General features: G+C 47.6%; 8 protein-coding genes and 2 non-coding genes across 10 annotated transcripts; 6 read left to right on the top strand and 4 right to left on the bottom strand.

Annotated features, from left to right (window-relative positions):
* Positions 1–343: 343 nt before the first annotated feature.
* Positions 344–1,609, bottom strand: AKAW2_80482S (uncharacterized protein; the record flags this gene model as incomplete). The annotated part of the gene is made up of 1 exon (XM_041681507.1): positions 344–1,609. The coding sequence occupies one exon, from the start codon at positions 1,607–1,609 to the stop codon at positions 344–346; it is 1,266 nt and encodes a 421-aa protein (XP_041548443.1).
* A 1,250-nt stretch (positions 1,610–2,859) lies between these two features.
* On the bottom strand, positions 2,860–4,394 carry AKAW2_80481S (uncharacterized protein; the record flags this gene model as incomplete). Its single annotated transcript, XM_041681506.1, has 2 exons — positions 2,860–4,216; positions 4,270–4,394. 2 exons carry the CDS (start codon positions 4,392–4,394, stop codon positions 2,860–2,862), a joined length of 1,482 nt encoding a protein of 493 aa, XP_041548442.1.
* A 706-nt stretch (positions 4,395–5,100) lies between these two features.
* AKAW2_80480A (uncharacterized protein) lies at positions 5,101–6,186 on the top strand (the record flags this gene model as incomplete). Its single annotated transcript, XM_041681505.1, has 1 exon — positions 5,101–6,186. The coding sequence occupies one exon, from the start codon at positions 5,101–5,103 to the stop codon at positions 6,184–6,186; it is 1,086 nt and encodes a 361-aa protein (XP_041548441.1).
* A 1,037-nt stretch (positions 6,187–7,223) lies between these two features.
* AKAW2_80479A (uncharacterized protein) lies at positions 7,224–7,735 on the top strand (the record flags this gene model as incomplete). Its single annotated transcript, XM_041681504.1, has 3 exons — positions 7,224–7,398; positions 7,456–7,614; positions 7,671–7,735. 3 exons carry the CDS (start codon positions 7,224–7,226, stop codon positions 7,733–7,735), a joined length of 399 nt encoding a protein of 132 aa, XP_041548440.1.
* A 1,392-nt stretch (positions 7,736–9,127) lies between these two features.
* Positions 9,128–11,064, top strand: AKAW2_80478A (uncharacterized protein; the record flags this gene model as incomplete). Its single annotated transcript, XM_041681503.1, has 5 exons — positions 9,128–9,172; positions 9,236–9,642; positions 9,708–10,572; positions 10,640–10,959; positions 11,040–11,064. The coding sequence occupies 5 exons, from the start codon at positions 9,128–9,130 to the stop codon at positions 11,062–11,064; spliced, it is 1,662 nt and encodes a 553-aa protein (XP_041548439.1).
* A 733-nt stretch (positions 11,065–11,797) lies between these two features.
* AKAW2_80477A (uncharacterized protein) lies at positions 11,798–12,669 on the top strand (the record flags this gene model as incomplete). The annotated part of the gene is made up of 3 exons (XM_041681502.1): positions 11,798–12,370; positions 12,465–12,521; positions 12,592–12,669. 3 exons carry the CDS (start codon positions 11,798–11,800, stop codon positions 12,667–12,669), a joined length of 708 nt encoding a protein of 235 aa, XP_041548438.1.
* Positions 12,670–13,124: 455 nt separating this feature from the next.
* AKAW2_80476S (Zn(II)2Cys6 transcription factor) lies at positions 13,125–14,930 on the bottom strand (the record flags this gene model as incomplete). Its single annotated transcript, XM_041681501.1, has 1 exon — positions 13,125–14,930. One exon carries the CDS (start codon positions 14,928–14,930, stop codon positions 13,125–13,127), a length of 1,806 nt encoding a protein of 601 aa, XP_041548437.1.
* A 528-nt stretch (positions 14,931–15,458) lies between these two features.
* AKAW2_t80016A lies at positions 15,459–15,530 on the top strand. The gene has a single exon. It is a non-coding gene; the product is annotated as a tRNA-Arg (tRNA).
* A 20-nt stretch (positions 15,531–15,550) lies between these two features.
* On the top strand, positions 15,551–15,640 carry AKAW2_t80015A. The gene has a single exon. It is a non-coding gene; the product is annotated as a tRNA-Pro (tRNA).
* A 624-nt stretch (positions 15,641–16,264) lies between these two features.
* On the bottom strand, positions 16,265–19,182 carry optE (small oligopeptide transporter, OPT family; the record flags this gene model as incomplete). The annotated part of the gene is made up of 12 exons (XM_041681499.1): positions 16,265–16,498; positions 16,553–16,603; positions 16,661–16,845; positions 16,904–17,020; positions 17,074–17,155; positions 17,213–17,266; positions 17,321–17,542; positions 17,586–18,100; positions 18,157–18,355; positions 18,410–18,556; positions 18,619–18,855; positions 18,910–19,182. 12 exons carry the CDS (start codon positions 19,180–19,182, stop codon positions 16,265–16,267), a joined length of 2,316 nt encoding a protein of 771 aa, XP_041548436.1.
* Between the last annotated feature and the right edge of the window lie 351 nt (positions 19,183–19,533).

The raw sequence follows: 19,533 nt of genomic DNA, 5'->3' as shown, positions 1-19,533 counted from the left end.
AATTATGCTGCTGCCGCGTTGCCAGAGGATCTTGCGTCGGGGGTTGTCTGAACTTCATGTAGATTCTGGTCATTGTAATGGCTCTGTGTCTTCTGTCTTCTGATACATGTGTCATTACTCTTAAGTAGACATGAGTTGCTTTATATGCCACCTTCCATAGCGAGGTCTGCTTACCAAGTCATCTAGCATATAGCGACATGGGTGCTCACACATGTGAGTCGTCTTGTGAACATCAATCCATTCCAATTATTATTACTCTTCACATACTACAATGCATGCCTTCGTCAGGTATGAGAGGGAAAGAAAACACTTGAAACTAGGAACCAATGCCAAAGTGTTACGCTCATGTAGCAGCCTCCAAAAGAAACCTGCCTGTTAAATCCAAGGAAGACCTGATGCGAGACGACTCATAGAAAGCGCCATTATAACAAGCCCTCAATTCCAATTGACCCAACCGGGACTCCATAGCGATAAATATTGATGAATTTGCTGGAAGATTGATAGCCCAATAATCCTCCAGCTCAATATCGCCATATGAAGCCCTCATGTAGGGCGACAAGTCCCCGACGCTACTAAAGATAATCGTAGACATCACATCATTTACGACATCGGGATCCATGTCGGCCAAAACATTTGTCATAATCGGTATATACGACGTCATATTGCTCTTGTAGGAAGAATAACACTTCATCAACTCCTTGGACGTTTTCGAGAAATCGTGAATTCCTACTTGAATAGGCCACAATCCAAAGCGCAGTGCAACCGCATGACTACCAAGTTCAGGCCGTCCTTTGCATTGTCCCCGGAGGCTTGAAACCAGGACTGTGTTATGTTGGACACCATCAGGTAGATTGGCCTGCTCCTTTGCAGCTAGGGCGATGGCTGTATGAGCAAACGGAGTAAGCGTGATTCCTCGCTTACGCGCCCCGGCAATGATAGTTTCTGAGTCTTTAACCGAGAATCGGTATCTTTCGAACTCGTATATCGACGGACGATGCGCTTCTGTAGGATTTGCTTCTAAGCATAAGGTTTTCGGTGCTTTGGGCTGCTTCTTCGGAAAGAACCCTCGATGATCCTCAACCCATGATTGTGGGAGCCGTGGGATCTCAGCCGCATCCCACGTCTCAGGAGGGAGGTTCTTGACCTCTTCTCCAGGTTTCCATTGGGTGGTGTCTGTTGTAGGACGCGATAGCCCATGTAAGAAATCATTGTACCACATGGCAATCCCTTGGCCATCTGCATGACAGTGTGTAAATTTCAACAAGAACTCATTGCGGTCTGTGAGATGGAGCAACATGGGAAGTTCCGCTGGACCCAAGCTATTAAGCACATCCTCGGTCCTTTTTGGGGATGAGTCCACGGACAGGAAGGTTTTTTCGGTCCAGGCTTCTAACTCCTTGCCGTATGGCACATTGTATATCCAGTTGCCGTCGACGATAGCGCTTGCCATTAACGGATGCTTGTATCGTAGGTTCTGCCAGGCTAGTCGCCCCTTCTTGGTTAGCTCATCCGCAGTGAGGCGCGTCCGGACTTTGACAGCAGCAGCAACGTCGTATGTTCGGCGACCAGGCGGGTGGCTGATAGAGATTTGTCTCATTACAGCCTCCATGCCATCAAGAGGTCTGGTGTATTGCTTCTCAGACACTCTTTCCCATGGTTTGGGAACTTCAGTAGAGTAAGAAGATCGACGAACGGTCGGTGCTCTGAATATTGTCCTACACATCAGTATACTTCTATTAGCCAATCGTGATTTCACTTCCCGTGAGATGAGGGATCTGCGGTGAAACAGTAAACAGTTTGGATATTGATAGGATAGTGTACTATACCTTGAAATGCTACATGATGAGAGCATGTGGGAGCAGCGGATATTCGCGTAGCGTGAGGTAGGTAACATTCTGTAAAATTAGCTCGCACATGGGACGCGAGAGCGCAACAGGTCTCATTCCAGATTCAATATATGAACCCCGGGCCGACTAATCTGAACATATATAGGGGTACATTATGAACCTCCAATCTTAAATTTCACCCAACGCCAGCTCGTAAAGGAGTCCTTGCATGAGACCTGCTCACCGTATCCGTTCTGAGGTTAGAGGAGAAATGCGTTACAATGCATAGTTTAACGAGCTGCTGTCTGTCATCTTGCATCCGAGGGTAACCCTTCCGAAAACATTTCATTTATATTTACAAAGTACGATAACAGCCATCTTTGGTGCGCAAGTTGCTCTGCATCATGCGAAAAATCATTGTCTTTCTGGCCACGTCAAGAACCCCTTACTAAACCCTCCCTTGCTGGCCCCTCTGCTACTACTCGCAAAAGCAACAAGATAGGAGCTATAAGGCTCCCTCCATTCTCTGCACAACTTCCTCCTTAGCACCTTTATTATTAATGTAATGCCACAGATAGCAATTTTCACTAATGGTGCTATGGTCTTTTCTAATTTGCAGGCTCTATGAGTCAAAGAGCAATCAATCACTGATGTGTTCGTCTGGTCAGCCTGTTATCCAGTCTTCCTCCAGATTTTTCATTGATATTTCTCTAATTATTCTACACTAGAGCTCTGGACATGAATCGCCGGTGATAGATGAGTTTCGGATTGAGGAGGATGTTGCTAGCTCAATCGTAGTGAGTAGCTCCGACGAACCATTCGTCAATCCAGAATGTAAGATAACAGAGAATGAAAATATAGGAAGTTGAACATAAGAAACCAAGGAAGCTGGACTTTTGGCCAGACTTAACATTAACAAGCTGATGACTGGAACTGACCTACCTGCAGGTCGCTGACTCCAGTCAGTACGGCCATCTAGGGCTAAACAAGCAAGTAACCACACGCTTCCCATCCCCTGAATCTGTTGGTGGCTTCAGGTTGTGGCGGGTGGAGCCGGAACGCGCTCATCGGCAGATGAACCAGTTCTGTACATCTTTTTGATCAAACTACTGCTGATGGTGGCGGTGTGTGTTTCTCCAATCCGTCTGTCTATCTCGACCCACTTATCCAGAGCGGCTTTTCTTGTTGGGTCCCACATGTCAGTAGAAATGACTTTATCTCGAAGTTGAGCCGCGTGTTCGAATTCCAATCTCGCGCTATAAGGATATCCCAGGACTTCATACGATAGACCAAGAAGAAGAAAAGTGGTAGCGGCATCCTGGTTCAGTTGCCTGTTTTGAGTATAATCGAAGTCTGTTCCAAGCTGATTGATGCGTTTGGATAAATGTGCGCAGATGTAGCTCATTTCTGTGTATCTTCTCCTACTCCAGAGGTACTGGATTGCGGTGTGCCATAGCAGCATGTTCTCATGGCTGTATCGCTCTAACTCGGCGTCCACCTGAGCTAGAGTGTTTTGAATACTCCCGAGCGTCATTCCCTCGTACAGGCTGTAGAATCCACCCTCGTCTGTTCTTGGGAAGTGGGCTTGGTTGTACGAGATATATGCTTTGATAATGCTGCCAGATGCTCGTTCCATCCATAATGAACGGCAATAAGCATCGAATGCTAAGTAAAGAGGGCGTATTTGGTCTAAGTCCAACCTTCCGAGGCTTTCAAGCATCAATCTGCGCGGATCATTCTGCGGGAGGCTCTGTGCTGCCAAAGCAACCAGATCATCCCTAATTGAATGTTGTAGCTTCTTGTTTCCCGATCTCCAGACCATAACAAGAATTCCAAGAATGTCTGGAATTTGTCGGTGATGAGAGCACCTCACAACTGATCTGTGTAGAGGGAAGGTCTCTTGTAATAATTCTTGAGCTTTGTCATTTTGTCCCTCTCTTAAGTGTTTCAACGCATGGAATATCCGATTATGTAGCTTACTGAGCACCATCACCTGGGCTTGGAAATCCGGGCTCCTAGCATAAAGACCCTGATGGTTTGGCGCCCATTTACCAGTGTCAAACGAGCACTCAAAATGGATTCGAGTAGCGAAAAGAAGGTACTGGAAGTCTCTGAAAGTGGACGGGTTGCTGAGAGCGGTGATATTGAAAGGTAGACTGATTCGTTTAGTCTTTGAAGAAGTGGCCTTCTTCTTTTTCTTCGGCTCTTTCTGTTTTCTGCGACTATGCTGGGCAATGTCATGATTATCTTGAAGCACGCCATTCTGAAAGATTAGGCAGTGTCCATCATCAGGCGTTTGACTGAGGATAGTTTGAGCGTCAGCGGCGCTCTCGCCCCGGATGTTTTTATAGATTCTCAAGTTACGTAGCAAGGTTTTCCATTGGTTCATCCTGGCAGGATGGATTGATAAGTATAAGCGTATAGTTAGCATCTGACCACTTACGTCAACCGGGATTCCAGTACCAATTTCTCAAACTCGAGCTTGGCCTGCTCGTGCGTCAAGCCTTCGGTGACGAAGAGTCGAAAGATGAGCGAGCGGTGTTTTTCGTAGGCTTTTGCGCGTTCCATACTCGACACCAAGAACAATTTAGCCCACCTGTGCTCGTGGTTAATTAGATTGGGTTATATGCTCTAATAATACACGGAATGTTGCTGGAAGCGGTAGAAAAAGGAATTATTGACTATCTTGTTGGATCAAGATGTAGGAGGGACATCATTTGAGGCATCTGATTCAGATGGCTCCTTGTTCAATTGATCATGAGGCTTCAACTTTCTGGCTTCTTGCGAGCTAACACCAAATGAAGCGCCAGCCTCATAGGATGACTGAGGAAGCCAACACCAAAGACTTTGTCCATTCCGACGTGGCACCAATGTCCAGTGAGGCTTGCTATCGGACGGAGAAGGGTGGCGTGGCAAGGCTCGATTGGCCGACTTGAGAATAGCATGGCGCTAATGCACGACACTTTTGTTCGCTTATTTCCCAGCTAGTCCGTATGAAGCAGTGGTCTGTCTGATCAGTTCAACTTATTTCTTGGCGGCATCAGTTGCTCAAGTATACAGCAAAGAAGGGTTACATTCACCTTGGGTATTGAAGGTTATAAGATGTCTAGAAGGCCGTGTATTCCAGGCGTGTTCCTCTTCTCAATCATACTCCTTTCTGGCTCTCAAAGTCACAAAGCAAGCCGACATTTCTATCATCTTAAATCTTATCCTTACCTTGACCTTCCTATCATATCTATCCAAGACCATATCACCATACAACTCCGCCGACAATATGTCTACCAGTACCTCCGAAAGTGCTTCAAACCTGCCTGTGCCTCCGCGTCAGGATGTAGACGCACACCACCAGGCATGGACCGACTGGGCGAGAAGAGCCCCAGGACAAAAGCTCACCCCGGAGAAAGAGAGACACGCCTTAGCATGCGCGACCGAGATACAGCAAGCTGTGAGAGCTGGCCATATCAAACCCGAACACGCCCGCAAGGCCTACGAAATAGTGATACTGACCGCACATCGCGAGTCGGATTTCAACCCGGAAGCTAAAAACCCCAATAGCTCGGCCACCGGCATGCTGCAACAAACCATGAGATTTCATGAGCGGAGTCCGCTGAATCCCGCGAGTGTCCGAAATGTGCCACTCACAACGGAGCAGCGCATGGATGTAAAGACGTCTGCTGGGTTCTTCTACAGGCAGCTCGCACACACCCCCAACTGGCATGAGATGAAGATACAGGACGCGGCGCACCAGGTGCAGAAGTTCCCTCTCAAGGACATGCACCGCTACGCCGACCCCGAGATCACTAGGGAGGCTGTCTGCTTGGGCGGTGCTTTATTCCCCGGACAACCTTCGATGGTCGATAACGCGGCTTACTCGGATCAGGAGAAGGCTAACCTCAGTTGTCCCGATCCCAGTCGCTTCGGTTGTCCTGTCGGCACCCCCGATGAGGGCACTCCCGATGAGGGCACCCCCGAGCCATCGGAGCAAACAACTGGCGACGGGATCCGGTTCCCCGAGGTTCATTTGCCCTCGGATGTCCCACCTATTGACTTGGGACCAAAAGATCCCATGCCAAAGGAGGCACGCCAAAAATGGGATCACGCGGTAAAGACGAATAGTATAGACCCCGGGACTGCGATACTCGGAATGGGAGGAGGGGCGGCCCTGGGGGCAGCCACGGCAGGAGGTGTTACTGTCGTCCCAAGTAGTGCAGGACTAGCTCTTTCATTCAATCTCCTTCATCCTGCAGGTCAAATCGGTGCCTTGATAGGGCTCGGCGTTGCTGGGACGTACTGGGCATATAATTATTTCACTCGTGACGACGTTGAAACCCAGGGGCCCTCTGAGCATCAGAAGAAATGATAGTTTCACCTATCAGTCGTTCATCATTTTTGTGATGTCGTGATGTCAAGGCTGGATTATTAGGGAGTATGACAGGCAAACGTGGACTAGAAGTGGAGGAACGGGATAGGGGAACATCACTATTTAGTTAGGGTACAATTTATTCAGGTTTTTCGCTCAGGGCATTTAATTTTCCGCTCACTCCATGCTTAGTGATCCCTTCAGGTCGCTCAATGTGTGCTCGGGTCTACTCATTTAGCAAAAAGTGGCGAGAGATGAGCACTAAAACAGAAAGCGAAAGTCATCGTACTGGCTCGAAGATCAGTGCATATGCAGTAGCAAATATAGGCTGAAGATCTGAACAAGGTGAGAATAGAGTATGAGGTAGAAAACAGAGTACAGCTAGACTATAATAGTTGAAACATTCAATAAAGATTTCTAGCTGAATACTAGACAGCATGGCCTTGACTATCCGGTTGATACGGCCTATAATGAAATAATATATTGATGTAGAAAACATACCGGTGTAGGCTCAGAATTTGATAATTATCAATCTGTATTATTCTGGCCAATTAGGAAACAGGAGATAGTCTAAATCCTTGTATTAAAGATTATGAGGAGAGTTGGGACTTTTCCGGTGTCCAATGTAAGGGCCTCATGTATCGCTGATTAGGAGCACGTCTTTAGATGGGTAACCAATACTCGGGAAAGCTATGATCAAATCTTTCTACAAAACAAAGCGCGAGGGAGACAGAAGTTTGCACATATAACTTGCTCGTCGTCCAGTCAGCTTACGCGTCTAAGACCCACTACCTCTGTAGATAAGGACCGGTGGGGTGGAAACCACCAGGTTGCCATTTTACGCGCCTTGAGTCCATGCGAGGAATTTTTCTGGATATCAAGAGTATATTTTGGATTAAATTCGCACGTGCAACTTGATTACAATCCATCTCGAGATATTTAGAGCCCTGTATCGCGTTATCGTTGAATATCCGTCACTCATACATACATCTACGACAAACGCCGGTGGCATCATCGTTGACACAGTCTTGCCTGGAATGTTTGATCTAATCACCGCATTCACAATATTCGCCCTCGTGTTAGGGGGACGAGCAGTCTTGGCTTCGCAAAGGTCCCCTGGTTTGAGTAGAGGACAGAAGATTGCTTCTTTTCTTGCTCTTATCCTCTATCTCTGTGGTGTCAGTCTTTTTATGTGGGCACTTATATGGCGAGGTACAGTGATCTAATATGTTCTCTCCGTATCTGGCTCAAAGACTCATTCTGTGACAGGTCTTATATGCTTGAAGAACGAACCGTTGGGACCTATCTTGGCACAGATCAAGGAGCTCCATGCTAGCCTTGGTAGCGCTTCTAGCATCCTTTTGTTGGTCTCTGCAGGTCTCTTCTTTCTCGGGCTTTGCTTAAAACTGGCAGTATTTATGAAGCGATGTACAGTTACTTCCTTCCACCATGATAAGAATTGCCCATTGATTATTTTGCCATAGGTAGCATGCCCCAGAAGGCGTTAGACGGCCGCAAACCGGCCGAGAGCTTTGGTGACAAGCAATAAATGGGTTATATGTTCTTTCAGAGATGAAGACAAGATATGGAGATAAGGGCACTGGGTTTTGGCGGACTCGGGGTACTCTTAGTTATAAGCAAAGAAATGTGGAAGCATAATCTAACAAAATTGGACTTGAAGTAGAGTTCCAATACCCTGCATACTGCAAAACTATAGAAGCAATGATATCCAACGCAGCTGTCTCGGCCAAGTTGGGATAGACTGTCAGCTCGGCAGCCAACTGCTAGGCTAGTAAGACTAATTAACCCCTAGCTAAAAGACAAAAGTCTGTTGACATGCTAGTGCCCTCTGGCCATTACCATGGTTCTTTGGGGAAAGATGTTGACCAATATATATTTAACATAGTCTGACAGTGCTTGGTGGTGTTATCTGGGTCTTTACCAACCTTTCCATGTTCTGGCAATCCTTCATGCTGGTGGGGATCTTCGGTAAAGCCGTTATCCAGACCGGCGGAACAAGTATGTTTTTGTTCTTTGGGCTTTTTTGACTACTGGTGTTGTAATGGCCAGACTTGTACAGTTCTTTGCCATCACAAACGTGAAATTCGTGATAAGCAAACACTATTCTAATTCCTTTCATAGTACTAACTCTTTCCATCCTCACCGTGTTCCCCGTGATGAGAGGAAATGCCAGAAAAAGAAAAACAGTCCAAAACCATGAGCCATAATTTACTGCACTTTATTACTGAATATCTAGTACAGTACTTTGTCCATCTATTGTTATATAATCCGGTAGTAGAAGCTTCGTATTGCAGTAATTTACCAATATAGTATGTTATACAACGTAGGTTTCTAAACTATTCAGATCACATAACCATCTAAGAGTTCAATCATTCGCCTTCATTCACTAAATGAATATATGACTTTATAGGTTCTTATGGTGAGCCATAAAGAGGCCACAAGATATAGCATGGGGTCAGCTGCCACGGGCACCTTCCCCTCTGGGAGGGAGGTCGAACACAACATCTCCTTCATCTGTTTTACTGCATGTATTTAGATCTTCTTCTTTATCAGACACATACAAACAAACACTCTTTCATCTCCTATCACTAAACTGCGCTTCCGACGCCTCAGTTCGGGGCGAACGCTGCATCAGGTAATTCGAAAATTCTTCAGACTAGAGTGAATATCCAGTGTTAATTCACTTCTCACGAGCTGCTGTGATGAGATTTTCCCGACCTTGGTCAGTCTTATACGTCTCAAGAAGCCTCAGAATATATCGGCTACGCGTTCTCACCTTGTGTTTTGAAACCTGCGCTGTCTTAGAGACTCAAATACTGCACCTCGACTGTTAGCTACCAACCCCTCTTGTCCTGACTTCACCCAATCTGACAAGGACAACTTCACGCTAAGAATAGCGCAATTCATCGTCAATATCAATATGCTTGACAGACTACCCCCTGAGGTTCTTCTCATAGCACTGGAAGTAAGTGAAATCTGCGCCTAACAGCTTGAATTGGCCTTTTCGAAGCCGGCTGACATATCACAGTACGTACCCCGCCACGATCTCAACAACATGTGCCGCGTTTCCAAGCACCTCTACGCTATTGCAGTTCCACTTCTGTACAAGTCTGTAACTTTAACTTCCAATAGATCTGGAATCAGCGAGACATGGAACCATGTTGACTCTCTACTCCAAGCACCTGCTTTCCCCGTTGACTTATTAGTGCACATGAGAGATATCGAGATTCAGGAAAACCGCTCCTCGCCCGGTAATGGGTGTTTACACAACTATACATGGTTGAGACAATTTATATGGACGAACAACGAATTGGACGAAGACGCGCACGACTATCACAAGGAAGAAAGAATATATAGGGATGAAATACGCTATCTGTCTTCCAAGCTACTGCAGGTGTTCTCAAGATGTGCAGCGGATAGGCTCCAAAGATTTAGGTAAGCTTAGAGTATCTCTTATCTTCAAAAGCAAGACCAGCTAAGATAAGAATGCTATACCACAGCTGGAACGTTGGAACGTGTCTACCCAGCGAAATTCTCGGTGACTCTGGAAATCTAATACTGAATCAGCGCAAGCTTGTAGCTATCCATCTAAGAACAGGTAGCTCTTGTGCCGCTGGCGGCAGCGATATCTTGCTATCAAAGTTTGCGTGTTTAAGAAGCATATCATGGCCTGACCTATGTTATGAACATCATGTTCGTGAACTGTGTCTAGCACTTAAGTCGAATGCGTTCCACCTTACCCAAATGGATTTGGGAGTCACGGATATAGCTGGTGATGAAGTAACGCAATCCATACAATCAATGCTTGCCAAAGAGATCTTGGACATGTATGATTTGAGAACAGCCTTTCAATTTCCCGTTCTTCAATATCTCTCATTTTATTACATGGATCTGACTCCGATATCCCACGTGCTTTCATCTATCTTCAACATCACCTCACTTCAATCCTTGAGTCTGCGTCTATGCAAATCCTGGGAGTATGCCTTACTCAACTTTCTCAACTCTGGATCCAGAATCGCCTTGAAGACTTTGACGCTAGAGACTGATATGAGGCGAGCTGGAGAAGTTAGTGTTCTTGCACTACCAGCTTTCCTTAAATTATTCGAGGGGCTAGAAGAGTTGTACATCTCGGTCCTTTGTTTTGAAAGCCCAGTTCCAATATGGCAATCTGTGCTTACCCACAAGAAAACATTGAGAAAGCTCGTATGCCAGCAATTACATATTGATGGATACCTGTCCGAGGAACATGGTCTTTATTTGGGTGCAACCGGTTTTCTTGAGCAATTGACGGGTGCTGACCAAAATCCATTCGTCGGTCCCAAGCTTGAGTTTTTAGGCATCTCCAGCAATGATTTCGATACCCTGGTACGCGTCAACTTTATTCATATTTTCAACTGCTTTTGCAATGACTAATACATAGATCATATTTTAGAAGTCTATTCTGACCTCGCCAGGTCTCAAAGCAAATATTCGTGTTCTCCATCTGAGACGGTGCGAAGAATTTTACGATCAGTCATACTTGATAAACTCCGACTGTTGGGATGATATTAGCGATAAGAAGCTGCCATCGTTTCGTCATTTCCTGGCATGGGCATTTGGACCCGAAGGCCCCCCTGAACTTCAAGCGGTGGGGCATTACGCCTTCGTATCCATGCAGCCTAGCGATGTGTTCTACTTTAGAGATGCACAGCACGAGGATGGATATCGTTGCGTTATTCGGCGCCGCAGCCAACGATTCGATTTATTTCGGCGGTATGGTTGTGCTTTAGATGCATGTCGGCACGATGATAGCTTATGGATTGACGGACCGACGGACTGACGGACTGATTCAGTACCTTATTTGATCGCTACGTGTAAGGCCTTTGAGAGGCAGACTCAGGTCTGATTATAGTCCTTTTCTTCCTCTCTGGCACAGAAGCTTAACTAGAAAATCAATACCATTGAGGGTCGAATAAAGCAGAGGGCGTGCGAGACAAACCAAAGGTGAAATAGTGATCAGTATCAGAAACTTTGTGACTATCTATATCTTCTTAGTGAGGAAACCTCGGCGGTATCCCATCTGGCGTATCATTAAAATTGATGTATATTACAATTACCTCATTTCCCTCTACAAAGAGGTCAATACTTCCATCGTCCGCATATATTCCTAGATGTATGGAATTTGGTCAAGCTAGGGAACAGTGTATTTATCTCATAGCGCTGCTCCATATTGAGTCAAAACGCAATCAATGAAGCGTCAATTATGACCCGTTAAACATCCATAACTCACAAGGCTATGCGTACACCTTGCGGGATTTATCCTCCGTCCACACAATGGTAGGTGGTGTCTCAGTACAGTACATGAGGCGTCCAATAAGGTGGCAGCTATCCGAGGATCCCTGTCAGTGCCAGATTAATTCCTGCCGCAAGACAAGGCCGAGAAGACAAGGCTGCGAGGAACGCTTATGAGTAAGGCAAACCCATCCCCAAGGCCCTTCTTCACTTCAATTCCTCTCTCAAAAGCTCACCAACCTACCACTCAGCATCCAGCGCCAAAACCTTTTGTCCAGTGGCTTGTACGACCAAAGAGACCAGGTCTCCATTACCATCAATGACATCTCCTCCTGAGAGCCATAGAAATTTCCATCCACACGGCAGCCGATCAGAGATCCTGCTCCTACCACCACGCAGTGAAATTATGACTTCTCACCCATGGACAGCAATGTACCTTATCTCACCACCCCTTCCGCGCGGAGTCTCTGCCGTCCAGTTTAACATCACGAGCCACGACCAAGGATGGTGCAGCGATAGAAGCCAGGGCATCTGGTCATGGTTCGATGTGTCCATCTTGTGCTCTGAGCGAGATGGTGATGTTGACGATACTTCCTCCTTCCTCTCTGACTTGTCGGATAATCCTTCATCATATCTCAAGCCTAAACCCGAAGATTTCCGCCAAGTTTTGCAGGACCAGGGCTTGCATTTCAAGGACATCCCCAAAGAAGGAAACCCAGACCCAGACCCAGCCAGGCCGGGGGCCATTGCGAAGCGAGTGGCTTCGAATAAGATCCAAAGGTCCTGGCAACAACATGTTGTATTTTGGAGAGTGGAAGATGGTGGTGAGGAAGCTGAGTTCCTGTCCTGTCTTGAAGAAGGGGATCGGTTGGTCGTTTGGGCTCGCACACAGGTGGGTGTGTGTCTAGTCTACAATAATAGTAGTAGTAGTCTTGATTGATAGACTATTATTACGGGTGGTGGTGCTGATCATCATGCTCTGATAGTTTCCTGGATGGATTAATTGTGTGAAAGATGTGGAAATAAAGGTCTCGGTTGATGAGGTGAGCTGTTCCATATCGGATTAGATGTGTGGGGGCATATTTGACGCTATTCTGACACTGGTTGATGTAGATGGCTCTTGATACCCTTCCTGCTAGCGGTGATGGTTCTGAAACGCGTCAAGAGGACACAGTCGATGGCGTTTTGTGATGCTTAATTGGGAGCTTGGAGGAAGTATGCGCTTGATCTGATGCTGCTTGGGCTTCGTATATACATACCTATGTGCTTATGTTTGTACGTCTTGACGATCGCTGTATCTACTGGTAAGAATATAATTTTTGCGAGATTCGGGAATGTTATTTTATGGGGCGCTCTTTTTCCAGTATCAAAAGTCAGTTGGGCTCATTATGCTGTTACGGATAAGGGGATAAAGTAAAGGAAGAATGAATATGTCCAGTATATCAATCTGAGTCAAGTCACTATACATTGAATCCAAAATCCCAAAACAGTATCCCTAATTCTACAAAAACCTTCCAAGTCATATAGTCATTCAAGTAATCAAAACAAAGCGCTATGCCCTCTTTCTTCTGCCCACCGCAGCTGCATAGCACATGTCAGGGGTGACCCGTGCATCCAACACTTCCTCATTTTTTCAACAGGGCGCCTCAAGCCAAACTCATCGCCGTACTAATCGGCGCAACATACCACTCCCAGTCATTACACCCCGCAACACTATCATCCGCCGCATCCACCGGCGAGCCCTTCAGCATATCACTGTCCCTCGCCTGCCATATCTTCACAATAACAGCTCTCGTCCTTGCTACATTCGACACACTCGACTCGGCCATAGCTGCCAACGCACGCAACACCAACGGCCGGCCATAGACCACGCTCTCGCCGGTGTCATCACGCCAGACTTCGTCGTGAAGTGGGTCCAGCTCAACGGCCGCTACGAAGACAGGCCAGGTCATGCTGACGAGGGAACCAGAGTCAAGCAGGTGAGATACGAGGCGCAGGATGCGTCGGACGTAGCCGATCACCAGTGGTGTGGAGGGTGATGCGCCGTATAGTGCGCAGTGAAGGTATAGCACGGCTGCTAGGCGTTTCAGTTCAGCGGCGGAACGGAGGCTTTCGTCATCGCTATTGTCGTCATCGTCGGTTGTTTCCTGGACGAGGTTCTCGAGTCTGCGGCCTAGAGAGGCGGCGCGGTGGGAGAATGCTTTGCGAGCGGCTTCCGATGTCAGTTGGCGTCTTGTTCGGCTCAATTCGGTGATTGAGGAAAGGATGGAGACTAGCTCCGGGCTACAGCCCATCCAGAGGTCAATGTGGCGGTTGTTTTCTTGCCAGTAATCTGTTCCGAAGAGGACTTCTTCGCCGCAGGCGGTGCGTCCCATGACGTCCTGGAAGGCGAAGAAGAGCTCAGCAAATGCGGAGACGGGGTCGAGGGATTGGCGAGGTCGGGAGGGGGTTAGTTGTTGTTGCTGTTGTCTACGGATCCGGATCAATTCTTTGGCGCCTTTCAGGTGAATTGTCCAGCGTTGGTCGCAGTTGTCGACAATCTCGTAGAGGCATAGCATCATCATGATTGCCAGGACCTCGGGGTCTGCGGAGCAGAGGAGTGAGCCTTCGGTTGAGAGGCGATGGCGGAGGCCCCGTAGGGCTTCGGACTTCAGGCGGAGCCCAATCACGCTGTAAGTTGAGTCGAAGCGGGACCAGTGACATGCTCCGAGAGCTTGAATGGCTTTGAAAAGAATTGGAGATGCGGACATGCAGAAGGGAAGGATGATGGAGGCGAAAGGGGAAGATAGCTTCGAGCTAGCGGTGGTCCGGGGACACACTTGTTGGAGATAGTAATCAAAGAGGCGACCCTGATTGGAGTCCGATAGACTGGGGAACATCGACAAAGGCGGGGCCAGGTGCGGGGAGACAAGTGGGACAGGCGAGCAGCAATCGGAGAGCTCACGGATTGAGGATGGAGACGACAACGACGATGGTGATAACGACCAGTCTGCGTTCTCATCCAACAGGTCATCCAGCGCCGGGTTCTTCCCCTTGTCCCGGACAACAAGGGCATTCAACTCATCACAAGCAACATTAACCTCATAAGGCTGTTCGAAAGTCGACACCCCACTATTGACGAAACCCCACGACTCGATAAGCGGAATAGGACACCATTCCTGATCGCGAAGGAGGAACGCAGCCGAAGACTTTCCAGGAGGAGGAGGAAGTCCGCCGGCAGCCCGAGCCTTACTCCAAACGCCGGCTCTACCAAAAGCCAAGCCGCGGCTAACGAACTCGGACTCCCACTTGAGAACGAGTTGGGTCGAGCATACTAAGCCCTTCTCAAGGCATCTGCTGCAGATCGGCTTCTTCAGATCGCAGCGGACTCGACTGGCGCGGCATTCTTTACAGCCACTGCGGCTTCGGGTCTTGACCGGACCCACGCGGTCTGCAGCCTTCTTGCGCGGCATCCGACTAAGGGGAGGGGCGTCTTTACATGGCCGGGCAAAGGTCCAGAGTAATAGAAGGGGAAGGAAACCTTCTGGCTCCGGGTTGCAGGAGCGAAAGAGCAACAAAACTCCTCGCTCGGAGGGAGAGGTGCACTCTCGGCGTCGAAGCCACCACCAGCCGTGGCGAGATCACAGCGGACAGCCCCGAACGGTGAACCCAAGAGGGGCAACGGTGGGCTTGAGATGATCCCTGTGATGAGCACTCGGATTGGCCTGGCGAGCTGACCGGATAAGAGCTGCCGTGGCTTAATCTGAAGAGGCTGCGAGGCTTATCGAGACTATGACTAGTGATTTAGATAGTTGGTTATCACAATCCCCGAGGGGATCATGGCGCTGATAGTCACTTATGACTAATGCCTGACTACACATGGGGTATTCCCGATAACAGGAATTATGATTTATTCCGTTCCGATGGAGACTTGATCTATAGGGCAGATCTGTTATTTTCTAGCTCTTAGTGCCGTAAAGTGCGGCCATTTTTCATCAAATGGCCTGCTGGCCCAATGGTAAGGCGCTTGACTACGGATCAAGAGATTGCAGGTTCGAGTCCTGCGTAGGTCATTGGTTATTCTTTCCATCAAGCCCGGGTGGTCTAGTGGTATGATTCTCGCTTAGGGATTTAACCCAAGCATATCTGCGAGAGGTCCCGCGTTCGATCCGCGGCTCGGGCCTTGAAAAAGATAACCTTCGTTTTTTTTATTTCTTCTGTTTGCTCTTTTATTGGGAGGGGGAAGGAGGGAGGAGCGGTCTAGGAATGAAGGAGTGATATTAATTAACCTCTCTGAATGGCATTGGAGAGACATCCAATGGCGTAAAGACACATTCAAATTAACAATACAGGATCTAGGTGGGAGTTCCACAACTACCATAACCCACATCGAAGAAGGCATGAGTGGATTGAATATATATATCCAGTACCAGATAGGAGCTTAGGAAGGCTCTATATACGATATACTTGGATAGTTCTTCGTGATTGCAAGATTTTCTAAAGTTATGGGACAGACATATCTTGCAGACTGTATTTCCTTATACTACGCACACTAAATCATGATTTTCCATAACAATCTGCGTAAAGGGTATTACCTATATCTTAATAAATAAATATCTGCATTGCCTCTGGCAGTATTTCTGGAGGCTCGACCAAAATAAATAGAAGCAATCAATCAGCCCAATGCCTCGAAGTAAAAACCATGTATCGCTTAACAAGTACCATATAACATCCCACACGAGCTTAATTAACCTTTTCCACCCACCCAATAGCCTCTGATTGTGTCTCAAATTGCTCTTCATACTGCTCACGACCATGTCGCCGGCCCAAAAGTCTCATTTCCCTTCAACTCCAGCCACGGCGTGCCCTTGCTATCCACCGTCCCACTATTGACGGTGTTACCCCACCAGTTGAAGGTAATTCCCGGGAATGTCAAAGCAAAGAAGATCACGATGGCTCCAACGGCAACTCCTGAATCTAACGCTGCAGACAGCACATAGTTGTATTTGGCCCACCAGTGAGGCCTGCGACCTTTGATGATCTATAAGCGGTCAGAATGTCGCACTTCAACATAACGTGAAGATAGATGACTCACCTTGTTGAAAATCAGACTGACTACAAACGCCGTGGAATAGTTGATACCCGTCTACCGTCATCAGTTAGCATAGAAAATTACTCTTGGCAAAGGGGGGGTTTTCCGTACTGCAGGAGGCAAGTTACCCGTGCCGGCAAAGAAAATTGGCCAGTGGATAGCATCCAGGAACCGGGACTTGGGGTACTTCTTGCGCAAGGCGTAGGTGATGATAGGAAGCAGTGCTCCGATCCAGAAAAAGTGCAGCAGACCGGAATAAATCTTTCCAATATTGTATAGTCTGGTAGGTCCGATAGCTGTACCATCGTCAGTAAACTCCTGCGCAAGCCGGTGGGAGCGACAGAGTGACCATACCTCCCCATAGAACGGCACTGTTGTAGTTGACCCGACCCTGCGGACAGGTAAAGTTGTCCGCTTGGTCCTCCGAGCACACGTCTTGCACATTTCCAAGCATCCAGAGCAGGACCCCGTCTTTCCGAATCAGCGGTCTGCAGTCAAAAAGTGGACGTATAGTATTCACTCACTCTGCGTCAAAGTTCCCAGAATGCAGGCAACCAGCTGGGCAACGAACAGAGTTCGCCGCGGGATCTTCATGTACATTCCAAGCTGCAGATATTCATCAACAGGAGACACTTATCAAATATGTCCGGAGGCCCAACCAACCTTCATGTCTGCGCCGTAATACATGGCTTGGCTCAGCCCAGTGTACGCATAAAACTATTATTTGTCAATGATGACTTCGCAGATGAATGTCTTAGCCTGAGATCTCACCTTGAATATCAAGAGAACGAGTGGCTTTCCTTTCAACAGATAGCCGGATACGATCTCTCCCAGAACGGTCAGACAGTTGCTGTTAAGGTTTGCCACAGCATATACTGTTCCAACTGGGATCACATAAATCGCTGCCAGAGCCAACGTGATAAACAAGCCCCAGAAGGGAAGCCCCGTATGCCAGACATACTGCGTCATGATCGCAAGAGCAACGATAATAACCTACACTGTTAGCTTGTTCGTATCAGAGGGAAGTAAGGCTTACAGTCAAGGCACCGTACCACCACCATGGTACATCAGGGTACTGGGAAAGTAACCTGGCATGGATATCCTTTTTGTTCTCTCCCCGGAAAGTCTGAATGATATCCTTCGTATGATAGAGAAGTACGTGCGTGATCAAACACGTCAGGACTGCAAAGCCTACGCCGTAACTCAAGGAGAAGGTCACAGGCAAGAAAAGGGGGCTATACGCTTTGTACTTGTCCTCATCAAAGACTCCTTCGCTGTTCAGGATACGACTCGAGTCGTAAATACCTCCCGTATTGTCATACGCATCAGAGCTCGTGAGAGGGAGATACGCTGTATACCACGTGTTGGTATAGTAAAGGATTGGGGCCGCCACGGCGTATATCAGAAACCAACCCGCGAAGACATTGGCCTGCGCCCAGTACGGGATGGTCAAGGGAGATGTGTTATACGCAATCTGGCTCCAATCAAATGTTGTGGGCATATATCCCAGACCCGTGGTCATACCGAAGAGATTGTTGACGACCTTATTATCTAGATATCATGTTAATTCAGAGCCCTTCTTCGAGTCAAGGTATATTCCAACATACTAGGAGCTGCCCAGCAAATGAAGGCAAAAGTACTTAGTCCAGTAAAAATATATCCAGGAAACCAATACCAGCAGAAACTTCCAATGCAGACAATAAGGAAAAACCGGTATCGCGAGATTTTCCAGCCGTCGGCGATTGGGTTCGCTCCACTGTGCAGTGTTTGAAAAAGGGCTGCGTTTGCCAGTGTCGAAGGCCAAATCTGAGCGATCTGGTTAGTGTAGATCTTCCCAGAGTTTGTCCTCCCCACACTTACCATTTGAGGCGGCTCAATGATGTATCTGTATGACAGCCCAGCAAGCCCAAGACCAAACAACTGCATCGACAGCGAGAGCAAGATCTGATATCCTACAGGTGTTGACATCTTGAGATACACCTTTTGTGCCTGGATAATCGCACTTGCCTATCACATATTGTCAGTATCTCCTATCCACTCTGGCCACTCTGTGACTTGAGACAACTCACCCAAGATTGGTTGAAACTGAGGTTAGACATGATCGTAATTACCGCGTGTTCTTTGATATTGAAGTGGTGGTCCGGATTTATGTCCAAGTCCCAGCGCCCAAACAAGCGCACCCTCATAATAGGCAGGGCTTTGGCAAAGAAACATCCCACTGGATAACTAAGCAGCTGCGCCACCAATGAAGTAATTGTCACACTGGGATACCGCATAGAGAAGAATTGATTGACGCCTGTACCAAGCTTTGGATAAAGTCAGTGTGCCAGATACAATTACATGTCTCTTGGGTTACCTACGAGGGTGAAGACAACCCCCAAAAACCACATCCGAAATGTGTTGACTGGTAAAGTAGGGTCATCGGTGTTTGGAACGTTGGCTCGCACTTCCAAGTAAGGAGAATTGTCCGAGTCGATAGTATATTCAACATTGCTGCTGTCGCCAAGGGCAATATCTAGGGCATCTGCACTTGCCACGGGCTTCTTGGAAATTCCGTCGTCGCGCAATGTAGGGTCCCCTGCATATTCCTCAACGTCTGCATCGTGCGAGGTTTCTGACATATAGCGAGCCATGACACTGCTATCAGGCACTCAAAGGTTGCCTGGTCCCTTGAAGAATGAAATTTGAAAGGGTTTTAGAGACAATTCCCGATGCCATGGGGAAGCATGGCAAGACAACCAACAGTGGCCATTCCTCCTTTTATAACGGGATACTGCCGGCTTGGCTTCTTCCGGCATCTCATATCAACGGAATTTCATGTCGCTGTGTAGATAGGGCCCGAGGGCAGCGACGAGATAGAGTATACATTGTACAGTAGGCTTATCCCCGTAGGACAGCCTGCCGTGCAAAGGCAAGAGACTAAGAACTTAAAGAAGTGAAGAAGTAGATATGCGGCAACGCCTGCTATTGGACCCATGACAAGC

The sequence above is a fragment of the Aspergillus luchuensis genome, chromosome 8 (genome assembly GCF_016861625.1).
Source record: "Aspergillus luchuensis IFO 4308 DNA, chromosome 8, nearly complete sequence".
NCBI classification, from domain to species: domain Eukaryota; kingdom Fungi; phylum Ascomycota; class Eurotiomycetes; order Eurotiales; family Aspergillaceae; genus Aspergillus; species Aspergillus luchuensis.
This window is presented reverse-complemented; position numbering and strand designations above follow the sequence as displayed.